Genomic DNA, 14324 nt, shown 5'->3' with positions numbered 1-14324 from the left:
GTTAACTGGAGACTTCAATGCCCACCATCCCCTTTGGGGCTGTCCAGCATCCTGCCCGAGGGGCTCCTTGTTAGCAGACCTTTTCAACCAGCTCGATCTTGTCTGCCTCAATACTTGCGCCCCTACTTTTCTTTCGGACACATCTCACACCTATTCCCATTTAGACCTCTCTATATGTACTCCCCAACTTGCACGCCGGTTTGAGTGGTATGCACTTTCTGATACATATTCGAGCGACCACTTCCCGTGTGTTATCCATCTCCTGCAGCATACCCCCTCTCCGTGCTTCTCTAATTGGACCGTCTCCAAGGCAGACTGGGGGCTCTTCTCTTCCAGGGCGACCTTTCAGGATCAAACCTTCACAAGCTGCGATCGTCAGGTCGCACACCTCACGGAAGTCATTCTCGCTGCTGCTGAATATTCCATCCCTCACCCTACTTCTTCTCCACGTCGCGTACCGGTCCCCTGGTGGACTGCAGCATGTAGAGACGCTTTACATGCTCGTCGACGTGCTTTACGCACCTTTAAACGCCACCCTACAGTGGCGAATTGTATCAATTATAAACGATTACGTGCTCAGTGTCGTCGTATTATCAAAGAAAGCAAGAAAGCCAGCTGGGCTGCTTTCACAAGCACCTTCAACAGTTTTACTCCTTCTTCTGTTGTCTGGGGTAGCCTGCGCCGGCTATCTGGCACTAAGGTCCACTCACCAGTTTCTGGCTTGAAGGTCGCGCATGACGTCCTTGTGGCCCCTGAGGCTGTCTCCAATGCCTTCGGCCGCTTTTTCGCAGAGGTTTCGAGCTCCGCTCATTACCACCCTGCCTTCCTCCCCCGCAAACAGGCAGAGGAGGCTAGGCCACCTAACTTCCGCTCCTCGAATTGTGAAAGTTATAATGCCCCATTCACCATGCGGGAACTCGAAAACGCACTTGGCCGATCACGGTCCTCCGCTCCAGGGCCAGATTCTATTCATATTCAGATGCTGAAGAACCTTTCTCCTGCGGGTAAAGGTTTTCTTCTTCGTACATACAATCGCAATTGGATTGAGGGACATGTTCCCGCATGCTGGCGCGAGTCTATTGTTGTCCCGATTCCTAAGCCGGGGAAGGACAAGAACTTGCCTTCCAGTTATCGACCTATCTCGCTTACCAGCTGTGTCTGTAAAGTGATGGAGCGAATGGTTAACTCTCGATTGGTTTGGCTGCTCGAGTCTCGACGCCTACTTACCAATGTACAATGTGGATTTCGTAGGCGCCGCTCTGCTGTTGACCATCTGGTTACCTTGTCGACCTTCATTATGAATAACTTCTTGCGGAAGCGCCCGACCGCGGCTGTGTTCTTTGATTTGGAGAAGGCTTACGACACCTGTTGGAGGGCGGGCATTCTCCGCACCATGCATACATGGGGCCTTCGCGGTCGCCTCCCTCTTTTCATTCGTTCCTTTTTAATGGATCGACAGTTCAGGGTACGTGTGGGTTCTGTCCTGTCCGACACCTTTCGCCGGGAGAATGGGGTGCCACAGGGCTCAGTTTTGAGCGTCGCTCTCTTCGCCATCGCGATCAATCCAATAATGGATTGCCTCCCAGCTGATGTATCAGGCTCCCTTTTCGTGGACGATTTTACCATCTATTGCAGCGCGCAGTGTACACGTGTCCTGGAGCGCTGTCTTCAGCGTTCTCTTGACCGTCTTTACTCCTGGAGTGTCGCCAATGGCTTCCGTTTTTCTGCCGAGAAGACGGTCTGTATTAACTTCTGGCGCTACAAAGAGTTTCTCCCACCGTCCTTACGACTCGGTCCCGTTGCTCTCCCAATCGTGGAGACAACCAAATTTTTAGGCCTTACATTTGACAGGAAACTTAGCTGGTCTCCACATGTGTCATATTTGGCTGCCCGTTGTACCCGTTCTTTAAATGTCCTCCGTGTTCTCAGTGGTATGTCGTGGGGAGCGGATCGAACCGTCCTACTTCGTCTATATCGGTCGATCGTCCGCTCCAAGCTGGATTATGGGAGCTTCGTATACTCCTCTGCACGGCCATCCATCTTATGCCGTCTCAACTCCATACAACATCGTGGTTTACGACTTGCGATCGGAGCATTTTATACCAGTCCCGTAGAGAGTCTTCATGCTGACGCTGGCGAATTGCCACTCACCTACCGGCGCGATATACTGCTTTGTCGGTATGCCTGTCGGCTACTGTCAATGCCCGACCATCCGTCTTATCGTTCCTTTTTTGACGACTCTCTTGACCGTCAATACAGGTTGTATGTCTCTGCCCTGCTACCCCCTGGAGTTCGCTTTCGTCGCCTCCTTCAACACCTTAATTTTTCACTCCCTGCAACCTTTCGAGTGGGCGAGAGCCGCACGCCACCTTGGCTCCAGGCTCAGGTCCGCGTTCACCTTGACCTCAGCTCGCTCCCAAAAGAGGTCACCCCCGGTTTGGTCTACCACTCCCGTTTTTTGGAACTTCGTTCGAAGTTCATCAACATGACTTTCATTTATACAGATGGCTCTAAGACCAATGACGGGGTCGGGTGTTCCTTTACTGTCGGGGCACAAAGTTTCAAATACCGGCTCCATGGCCATTGTTCGGTCTTCACAGCTGAGCTCTTTGCCCTCTACCAGGCTGTTCTTTACATCTGCCGCCACCGACATTCTGCTTATGTCATCTGCTCAGTTTCCCTGAGCGCCATCCAGAGCCTCAGTGATCCGTACCCGGTTCACCCTTTCGTACACCGGATCCAACGCTCTCTTCAGCAGCTGGTGGACGTCGGTTCTCCAGTTAGCTTTATGTGGGTTCCTGGCCATGTCGGTATCCCTGGGAACGAAGCTGCAGATGCCGCGGCCAAGGCTGCGCTCCTCCAGCCTCGGACAGCTTCTTGTTGTGTTCCTTCGTCCGATTTTAGCAGGGTCATTTGTCGGCGCATCTTATCGCTGTGGCATGCCGATTGGGCTGCACTTACCGACAACAAGCTTCGGGCCTTAAAACCTCTTGCCGTGGCTTGGACGTCCTCCTCACGCCCTTCTCGGCGGGAGGAGGTCGTTTTAGCCCGGTTAAGAATTGGACACTGCCGGTTCAGCCATCGCCATCTGCTGACGGATGCGCCGGCGCCGTTCTGCCCATGTGGGCACTTGCTGACGGTTAGACACATTTTAATGTCCTGTCCAGATCTTAACACACTGCGCCTCGATCTTAACCTGCCAAATACTTTCGATGCCATTTTAGCGGATGACCCGCGAGCAGCTGCTCGTGTTCTTCGTTTTATCAATTTGACAAACCTCGCTAAGGACATTTGATGATGCTGTTTTTTAATCCTATGCCTGTCAGTCTGTCTTTTCTCGTGTTTTCCCTTTTAGTTGTTGTGGTCAACTTGTGCCTCGCGGTGCATTCTTAGAGTAGTCAGGGCGCTAATGACCATTGAAGTTGTGCGCCCTAAAACCACAAAAAAAAAAAAAAAAAAAAAAAATCTCTTCCACTCTGCTCCAAGGCCAAACGTCGTGTGCAATCATGACTGTTTGTACTGAAGCAATAATGTTGTGTAATTGCAATACGTAAAGTTTTGATGTTTTTATCATTATGTAATTTGTTAAAAGAAAGGCGAACAAACATGTAAAAGTAATGCATCCACAGTTTGAAACAGTTACACTGTTTTACATCTAAGTCAACTTAAAGATGCAGAGCTACAATTTTTGTAGTATGTGTATTCTGATATAAAGCATAACATGCTACAGTTGCAAAATTGTGCATCAGCAGTTGATTTTATCACTGGGATGTGTATCAACAGTTGTGCATGTCCCATCAAGAGAAAAGTGTGTTCTTATGTGTCTCCATTGTTGTTGTTGTTGTTGTTTTTAGCAGAAGTAGTATAATTATCACTACCGTGTGCTGCTCGTGTACCTCGCATGTCGTAATGTTGACCCATTGAGATGTCAGGTTATATATAAGAGAGTGGACTAATGCCTTAATTTTATCAGGTGGAATAAACGCATTAAGAAGTAAATAAATGTACACAATGTGCCAAATTCCGCTACTTTTTATAACGCACTTTACATTATTTCTAAGGACACGGGCTCTGTCGTTTCTTGCAACTCTTAGTGTCTGTTTTGCTGGGGTTGGCATCGTGTAGTGGATCCCCGTACGCTCTGTAGCATATGGCATTAAAGGTCTAAAAATTTCGTAAAAGTTACAGTACCTTCCTGCACTGTCACTTTTATCGCAACAACAATGAACGGGAGTCTTAAAACGTCACGTGTCAGAGATCTGTGCTGAAGTTTAGTGAGCGAGCAGTCTAGATCGCATCACATCGCATAGTGATTTTTTAATCGGGACCTGTGCGCTACCTTCATGCTGAGTGCCCTGGGGACGCTCCCAAGACAGCAGCCGTGTTCACAGGCCACGTGGACACGCTCCTGGCTGGACGGCCGAACACTCAGCCGTCCTGCCGCATCACGACATGGCCGCTAAGCCATCCAGTCTCAGCCTCACAGCAAATGTCTGCGACCAGCGTGTGGACAGCGGCGGTCTCAACGTCCCTGCGGTCTGGCGGCTCTACGGGACCTGTTGAGTGACGTCAGCTGAACACGACACAGCTGGAGAGACTCGTGGACTCTCTTTGTCGGCCAACTCAGGCCCTTGTCGAGGCTAGAGGCGGTGTGCTCTACTCCTGTGTCAGCATGATCTCTCCTTATCTGACATCGAATGAAATCTGTCCTCAACCTTCATGTTTACTACTTGTAACCGTCCACATAAACATAACTAACTGGACCTTGTGTTGTAAGGAGAAAAACGTACACTTGCGAGATCTCAACCCTAGATACCAAACACCCGCCCTCTCTTAAAATAAATGGCCATACTTATGATATAACTCATTTCAGACGTCTTGAATGCAGAGTTTTTAAAGTTCTGTAGGTGCGGGTTGCCTGCCACTGGCTGCGCCCCACTGCAGCTGCCTGATGCACGAGTGCAGAGTACTGTGCAGCGGTGTGAGGTCCAGAGCCCTCAGACCCGCTTCACGTCGCAAGTGTGGGAAGACGTGCGTGGAGCCGGTCACGTCTGCCCCATGTGTTTCGAAACTTTGTTCTTCAAGTAGAACACACGTTATTTAACATGAGAAACGGGTAAGCAATATGAGCAGATAATATTTCAATGCCATGCGCATGCATGGTCAACACTGTTTGGCAATATTTTAGGACATATTCTGCAGCAGTTTTTTATAAAACACACGCACACACACACACAGATCTCTGTTACAAAGGCAAGGTGAAACCTGACAATATTACTTCTTCAAAGCAAGCTTCCTAAACAGTCAGTTGGTGATTTTACGTCTCCGTCGCGTTGTGCCAATGAAGTTGTTTGACGAAAATGATCGTGGTGAAAGGGTATCGTCATCATTGTCACCGCCATCCTCTGATAAAGAATAGTCTAACGTCAATCAACTATTCTTCTCTCCATTTAACGGGTCTTCTCTATGACTGCCGCAAGTAAATCGCAAGGTACAAATAGTAGCACAAAGAAACGCTCATAGAGTTTCTTTTGCCTCGTGTAAGAGTTAGTCGAATAGCCACATATAACGACGCTTACCGGTCACAACTGTCGCGAGCTTTGACGTTTAAACGTGGCAATTTGACCGTCACTGTATACTGCTCCTCGACGTGCCACACTGTCGCTTGTCGGTTTACCGGCACTATAAACACGAACCTCTTACTCACCGTACCGCACAGTAGTTCGAGCTCCGACAATGGGCGAACGCAGTGGAGCGTGCCAGAAACAAGTGGTACACGAGCGTGGAAAAGCTATGTGTTGAGAAGGTCTTAACTGCGTACAATCGTCCAAATCTCCGCGCGACATAGACAGCCGGGGCTCACACCTTGCAAGTGTGCGTTTTGTATGTGAGACCAGGTTGGTCATCTTCTCTTGTTAGATGCAATCGGTTGTGATTAGGTAACTGTTTCTTTTCTTCAGTGTGATTATTATTTAGTTCTTATGTTTTTATTTCTGTGCACTTTAATTAGGACAGAATTTTCAAATGTGGTGCAACCATCACCATGTGTTGATTAACTTGGACGAGAGATTTTATAGAAAACCTAAATGAGCACATTACGCTTTATTTAACAATAACGAACTTCCAAATAATATACTCACCAGGTTTATCCCTCCACTCAAACTGAACATAACGCCACAGCTCACACTTGACTCTGTTGGCAATGGCTTTTGTGATGCGTCGAACAGCACGCGCTGACTGGGACAGGATATGATGCCTGAGATCAGCCGCTTGCAGCGTTGTCATGTTCCATTCCATGTTGTTCAACCTTTCAAAATAAAATGGAGTCAGCTTATGTGACAGATGATATTATGAAACTTTACTGTATTTTGTAGAATAGAATAGTGAAAACTAAACTCAACTTGCACTTCTCCAGCTTTCACGTTTCCCATTGATAGAGGTCGCCAGCCCATTAGAGACGAATCGAGGTGTCAGGAATTATGGCGTACATTACGGCTGGTATGCGAGTCTGCTAACATATTCTGGCGAATTGATCGTTTCTGATGAAATACAAGAACTCACATACAAACATGCAGCCAGAACTATGATTGGACAAGCACAGCAGACCGCCTTCAAAGGCATGGAGTGGCCGCTCCCCCACAACACGGCTCACCGTCTGCTCCTGGGCGCCATAGTCACGAGCAGCACCTCCACTATAATACCACGTTTTCAAGACGTTGCCATGTCTCTCCTGTGCCGTTTGGATGAGGTTGAATCTTGGTCTTTCGTGACAAGAAAGACCATACTGCGCTACCTTACTCAGTTGGACTGAATTCTTATAGCACTCTGTCTTAGGAATTAGCACCTTGGCATCCTTGATTGTGAGATTAGCAGGGACAAAATTGGACAGAACATGCAACCCCTAAGTGGGAGCTGTTGTAGCAATGTCATTAAGAGTCAACATGGCTCCTTAACGCTTTAGCACAATATACAACAGCTCAATAACCAACAGAAATTGCAGCGTTGTTTTGTTTGTCTATATTTGCTCCCAAGTTTTTTTGCAGGAATGTAGTGCAGTTGATTTAGAATAGAACCAAACGACTTTCACAAGTTCGCGCAGTGCTGCATAAATGACAGTGACAGGAAGAGGGAGACACCAAGGTAATTAAGGAAGTAGCTGCAGGAAATTTTGGTCCTATCCAGGGGCACATATGACTGCCTGTGTGCCTCTGTATCATGGAGGTAGAACTCTGTGGGCTCAGTTCCGCTTGTGTTTTTCTCGAGTCTCTATCTGTAAAAGTGCTCCCTCTGTTTGATGTCGACTCGGAGGCTCGTCGACACAGTCAGTAAGTAGCCAGTTCCACTAGATGAATGTGGTCACTAGGCGACCAATACGAACAACAATAAACAACTACCTGGGACCTTGAAGTGCGAAGAAATTGGCTAAGGGGACACGTGAAACAGTACTTGGATCAGTGGAGTGGGCTTGTGTTCACCGGCGAGTACAGGTTTCGAATGTCGACTGGGGATCCTCGTGCAAGGCTGTGTAGGTGACCAGGCACCGGTGCACGTCTCTATCCATGGGTTCTGCTGCGGGGCGGGACTGTCGTATTTTGGGCTACTATTATGGTAATATCAACAGTAGCAGGAAACAGTATAACGGGAGTAGGATTCTTTAGGAAGGTAGAGCAGAGAGTGTGTTACAGTGAACAGTTCAGTGATACAGTTACGCTTATCACAATCGACAGCAAACCAACACCGACAACGATAGTTCAGATAGTACATGCCGACGTCGGAAGCTTAAGATGACAGAAAAAGTATATGAAGGTATTGAAAGGGTAATACAGTACGTAAAGGGAGATGAAACTCCATTACTCGTGGGAGACTGGAATGCAGTTGTAGGAGAAAACGTGGAAGAAATGGTTACTGGAGAATATGGGGTTGGGACAGGGAATGAGAGAGAAGAAAGACTAACTCAGTCCTGTAATAAACTTCGGCTAGTAATAGCGAATACTCTTAATCACAAGAGGAGGATGTATAATTGGAAAAGGCCGGGTGATATGGGGAACAACAGTTAGATTACATCATGGTCCGAAGGAGATTCTGAAAGGATATAGTGGATTGTAAGGCATACGCAGGAGCAGATATAGACTCGTATCACAATGTAGTAATGATAAACAGTACGCTGCAGTTTAAGAGATAAGTCAGAAAGAATCTAAACGCAAATGTGTCAGTTACAGAAGTACTAAGGAATGACGAGATACTCTTGAAGATCTTCAAGGCTATGGATACAGCAACAAGGAATATCCCAGTAGGCAGTCCACTTGAAGAGGAATGGATATCTCTGAAAATGACAATAACAAAAGTTGGAAAGAAAAACATAAGTACAAAGAAAGCAACTGCGAAGAAACCATTTCAATTATAATATTATTACCCATGATGAAAGAGGAAAGTTCAAAAATGTTCAGGGAAATTCAGGAATACAACAACTTTAACAGAAAGAAGGATGAGACAAATTAGACTAGTTGCTGACCTCAGTGCTGAATACAGAAACCAGCGCCAAGTGTTCCCCGGCAGAAGCTCGACAACACACGCACTCGTGACTCTGCGCTCTTAAGCAGCCGTCTCATGACATCATAGGGATCCGGACAAACAGTTCAGCTTGTAGAGTTTATAGAAGTTTCAAACTGCTGCCTGAGCCTTTATAGCCTCTGAAGATATCTCCAGCATTTGGAGACGAAACGTTAGAGACCTTTCGTTGTTTTATTTTTTTTTTTTTTTGAGTCATAAGTCTTCTGATTCTTTTGATGTGGTCCACCACGAATTCCTCTCCTATGCCAACCTCTTCATCTCAGTGCAGCACTTGCGACCTACGTCCTCAATTATTTGCTGGATGTATTCTCTAATTTCGTTAAGCAGTCTGTTCGATAATTGTCGCACTTGTCAGCTCTTGCAGTCTTAGAAATTGTGTGGATGATATTTTTCCGAAAACTAGATGATATGTCGGCGGACTCATACATTTTACACACCAACGTGAATAGTCGCTTTGTCGCCAGTTCCCCCCAATGATTTTAGACATCCTGATGGAAAATTATCTATCCCTTCTGCCTTATTTGGTATTAAGTCATCCAAAGCTCTTTTAAATTCTGATTCTATTACTGGATCTTCTAAATCGACTCTTCTTTCTTCTTCATCAGACAAATCTTCCCTCCTCATGGAGGCCTTCAATGTACTCTTTCCATATATCCACTTCCTCCTCCTTTTTTGACGGTGAAATTCCCACTGCACTCTTCATGTTACCACCCTTTGCTAACAATTTCACTCAAGGTTGCTTTAACATTCTTATGCGCTCACTCAGTCCTTCCAACAATCATTTCTTTTTCGATTTCTTCACATTTTTCAGGCAGGCATTTCGTCTTAGCTTTCCTACCCATCCTGTCTATTTCATCCCTCAGGACTTGCATTTCTGCCTCGATGGTCATGGTATACCAATCTTACTGTCGTCCGCCATATGGTCTGACAACCTCGAGTGATGGTGTGGGGTGTCATTTTTTTTCACAGCAGGATTTCTTTGGTTTTAATCTGTGGTACCCTTACAGCACAGCAGTTCGTCTGTGCTGTTCTACACCCCGTTTTGCTGCATTCAAGGTAAGCCATTCTTGGCTAACTTTTTTTGCAAAATAACGCCCTCTCGCATATGGGGAGAGTTTTTACTATTTGTTTTTAGACTTGCCAAACCCTACCTTGGCCAGCAAGGACGCCAAAATGGAAAATATTGAAATAAACGATATCGGAATTGAAAAACAACTGCTATCACTTAGTAGCGGAAAAGCATCCGGACCAGACGAGATACCCTTAAGATTCTACAGTGATTATGCTAAAGAACTTGCCCCCTTTCTATCAGCAATTTATCGTAGATCGCTGGAAGAACGTAAAGTACCTAGCGACTGGAAGAAAGCGCAGGTCGTTCCCATTTTCAAGAAGGGTCATAAATCAGATGCGAATAATTATAGGCCTATTTCGCTTACGTCAATCTGTTGTAGAATAATGGAACATGTTTTGTATTCTCGTATTATGACGTTCTTAGATAATACAAATCTCCTTCATCATAACCAACATGGATTCCGCAAACAGAGATCATGTGAAACTCAGCTCGCCCTATTTGCCCAAGAAATTCACAGTGCCGTAGACACTGGCGAGCAGATTGATGCCGTATTCCTGGACTTCAGGAAGGCATTTGATACGGTTCCGCACTTACGTTTAGTGAAAAAAATACGAGCTTACGGAATATCGGACCAGGTTTGTGATTGGATTCAGGATTTCCTAGAAGAAAGAACACAACATGTCATTCTTAACGGTTCAAAATCTGCAGATGTAGAGGTAATTTCGGGAGTACCGCAGGGAAGCGTGATAGGACCTTTATTGTTTACAATATACATAAATGACTTAGTTGACAACATCGGTAGCTCCGTGAGGCTATTTGCAGATGACACGGTTGTCTACAAGAAAGTAGCAACATCAGAAGACTCGTACGTACTCCAGGAGGACCTGCAGAGGATTAATGCATGGTGCGACAGTTGGCAGCTTTCCCTAAACGTAGATAAATGTAATATAATGCGCATACATAGGGGCAGAAATCCATTCCAGTACGATTATGCCATAGGTGGTAAATCATTGGAAGCGGTAACGACCGTAAAATACTTAGGAGTTACTATCCGGAGCGATCTGAAGTGGAATGATCACATAAAACAAATAGTGGGAAAAGCAGGCGCCAGGTTGAGATTCATAGGAAGAATTCTAAGAAAATGTGACTCATCGACGAAAGAAGTAGCTTACAAAACGCTTGTTCGTCCGATTCTTGAGTATTGCTCATCAGTATGGGACCCTTACCAGGTTGGATTAATAGAAGAGATAGACATGATCCAGCGAAAAGCAGCGCGATTCGTCATGGGGACATTTAGTCAGCGCGAGAGCGTTACGGAGATGCTGAACAAGCTCCAGTGGCGGACACTTCAAGAAAGGCGTTACGCAATACGGAGAGGTTTATTATCGAAATTACGAGAGAGCACATTCCGGGAAGAGATGGGCAACATATTACTACCGCCCACATATATCTCGCGTAATGATCACAACGAAAAGATCCGAGAAATTAGAGCAAATACGGAGACTTACAAGCAGTCGTTCTTTCCACGCACAATTCGTGAATGGAACAGGGAAGGGGGGATCAGATAGTGGTACAATAAGTACCCTCCGCCACACACCGTAAGGTGGCTCGCGGAGTATAGATGTAGATGTAGATGTAGGTTGCCAGACTTCTTCGCAATTGAGAATAATTGGAGCGTTATAGGCAGGGACGTCCTACCAGGTCGGGATTTTGACGATCTACCGCAGCATTTGGACATAATATGGCATGATGTTCCTCAGGGAGGCATCCAACAACTCTGTCAATCAATGTCAAGATGAAAAATTGCTTACATAAGGACGCATGATTGACTCACTTAACTTGTTAAGCTTCCCTCTTGAATAAGTCATCCACTCGTTTGTCTGCTCATGTACAGCACAACTACTACTTTCTGTATCTTTCGAATATTTCCTTCACGGAGTGTTCCTTTTTTTGTCTAAGAGTGTAATTTCCATATGTGACATCGTTTTATTAAGAGTAACTATAGTAAGCAGTAATAGAATGTCTAAATGGGCTAATATCTGATGGACATGAGGGATTCTATTTTTTTATAATGAACTGAACCTTTTATACGTCTTTTTTTGCTACAGAGGTCTGTAGAAGACTGTCCAGGTATTTGGCAGTCACGCTTGTCGAACAGTCCATAGCGCTAACAACTGGTCTTAATGGAATGACGGGTTTGTGAATTTTTGGTATACCACACAATCTTGATGGGACCAGTTCTGATTTAGTAAGACACTTCTAGTTGGTGAGAAAAATCAAAGAGGCTTTTACTAGCTGATCCGTTACCCTAAGTACTGATCTTGGGAGATTGCTTTTAATCTCACTGTACCTTCTTGGTTGCAATACAACACAAGTTTTTCTGCAGTAGGTTCATTATTTCATGAGCATTGTAGCGTTGCCCTTATCTGCTGGAAGCTCTAGAATACATCAAAATTGAAATCTCGGATAGGTGTCTTTCCACAAGTTAGTGTTGTGTCATTCTTTATTGCCTCTGGTGGTGTCTCTGGTGGTGCCTCCACATTTAGGAGACGAAGACTTAGGCACACAAATAAGCCATGGACAGTGGCCTAATACCCATTAAGCAAAATTCACCAGTAGGTTGTATTTAAATTAGTTATCAGTACGAGTACGGGTGTTAGTGTTTGTAGGAATCACAAAAGAAACGGGGAGTGTGGAAATGGGGAGGCCAAGACATCGGCTCACGGGCCATGCCCAGGCACAAGTGCATTTGGCCCATTATTTACATCTCCCCAATTAACATTTCTTAAATTTTCTCTGAAGTGCTCAATAAACACTGGGTTGAGCAACCTTACAGTTTTATTTCATGGTTTCTGAACTGTACACTTTGCTGTGTTTTCTAATTTAATCAATTGTACATCATGGGCTGATAATCCATTTATCAATGGAAAAGCATGTGTTAGTTTTACACCCTCTTGCTGTACAAATACATTATCTATTAGAGCGCTACTGCCTTGAGCTACATGTGTAGGGAAATTGATAGCTGATTCTATGTTATATGCAATTAATAACACTTACACTTTTCCCATGTGAACTGGTTAGAAAGTTTACATAGAAATCATCACTGATTAACAACTTCCTGTTATTGTCTGACAGACAGCGTAATAGGTCATCTACATATGCTAACAGATCATCTACTTTATTTTTTATTCCCCTGATATTCTGATGAGGTAAGTTGATACTACCCTTAGCTTCATCCCTATTTACTGTACATGAAGCTTCTGTTAATCTGTTTTTCTTGAGTGTTGCCTGTTTGGACTTTGACCTTGACATACAAAACCTGTCTGCCTGGTGCCATTAACCACAGGGGTCACCCTCGTGTGACTGAGGTTCCCCCTTACAGTGTCAGCTGACTTATCTTCCCCCTTCCTATTTAGGTGCAGGCCATGCGTAGTGTATCCTCACCTACCAGTAGTGTCAACAGGAACATCGCGTGTGTGAGGTTTTGGGGGTATCTGGAACATCCCGTTCCTCCACTACTTCAGATAGCAAGCCAGAGTGTTAACACGCCTTACAGCAGTGTTCACGCAGGACCGAACACGGCGCTGAAAGACCTCCACAGACACCACATTTGTGTGGCCAGTTCATGCTCCTATTTCATCCAAGTCTCTCGCAATAGTACAGCTTGGATTCATACCGCAGGCTGTTTCCTGCTGCCCCAACTGTAATTACCTCATCTCCCTAGCATTTGTTTTCACAAAACTTGTGAGCCGGTACGCTGCACCTAACTCCTCCTGAAGGTCCTGGCCTTGACTGTTAACTAGAAGGCCGGATATATGTTCGTTTCATATATTCCAGGAAAAAGATGTCCATTTTTACAAGTGACAAACAGCAAGCGTGTAAAACACAATGCATCAGAATAACACATATTAAAAGCATAATATTACCAAGGAATACAGCAGTATCAAGAGCCATCAACTAGAGATAATCAGAGAGAACACTGCAATATATTGAGAAATGTCATTAGACCAGCTGATTGTATCAGCTGTGTGAGTACATATCTGAGAATAACATCAAAATAAGCTGGTATATGTGGTTCAAATGGCTCTGAGCACTATGGGACTCAACTGCTGAGGTCATTAGTCCCCTAGAACTTAGAACTAGTTAAACCTAACTAACCTAAGGACATCACACACATCCATGTCCGAGGCAGGATTCGAACCTGCGACCGTAGCGGTCTCGCGGTTCCAGACTGCAGCGCCTAGAACCGCACGGCCACTTCGGCCGGCCAGCTGGTATATAACGAGGACAACGGCAGGCGAGCAACGGAAATCCTCGGTTATCTGTTTACTGAATGTCGTAGTGTGAAGACGTTACTAACGTTAACGGGATTTGCAAACGTTGAAATAATAAAGTCTTGTACGTCGAAGAATGTTCAAACTCCTGCGCCTCACTCACTCAAATTGCTTGTTACTCCATTTTTAATGTGGGCAACTAAAGGTAAAGCTGAAGGATGCAAACTGTAAGGAAATGGAAGCAATAATTATACAATAAATAAGGGTGCATCTGCTTGAGATCATATATTATTTGGGACAATATACTTTTCTATATCATGCACTACCGCTTTTGCGTCAGTCACCTAGCTCGTGAAATTTATTTTTTCGTGTGCGAAAGTAAATATTCAGTCATAAGGCTGTAAACA

At 45.2% G+C, this 14324-nt stretch overlaps 1 protein-coding gene across 1 annotated transcript in view; it reads right to left on the bottom strand.

The window, feature by feature from the left end:
• LOC126443038 (uncharacterized) overlaps positions 1-14324 on the bottom strand; it is a 78794-nt gene that overhangs the window by 48489 nt on the left and 15981 nt on the right. The window contains exon 3 of the mRNA XM_050090883.1: positions 6141-6307. Coding sequence (XP_049946840.1) covers positions 6141-6307 — 167 coding nt within the window. The remainder of the gene's footprint in view (positions 1-6140; positions 6308-14324) is intronic.

Source organism: Schistocerca serialis, unplaced genomic scaffold (genome assembly GCF_023864345.2).
Source record: "Schistocerca serialis cubense isolate TAMUIC-IGC-003099 unplaced genomic scaffold, iqSchSeri2.2 HiC_scaffold_1420, whole genome shotgun sequence".
NCBI lineage: Eukaryota > Metazoa > Arthropoda > Insecta > Orthoptera > Acrididae > Schistocerca > Schistocerca serialis.
Note: the sequence above shows the minus strand (reverse complement) of the source record. Positions and strands in the feature narration are given on the sequence as shown.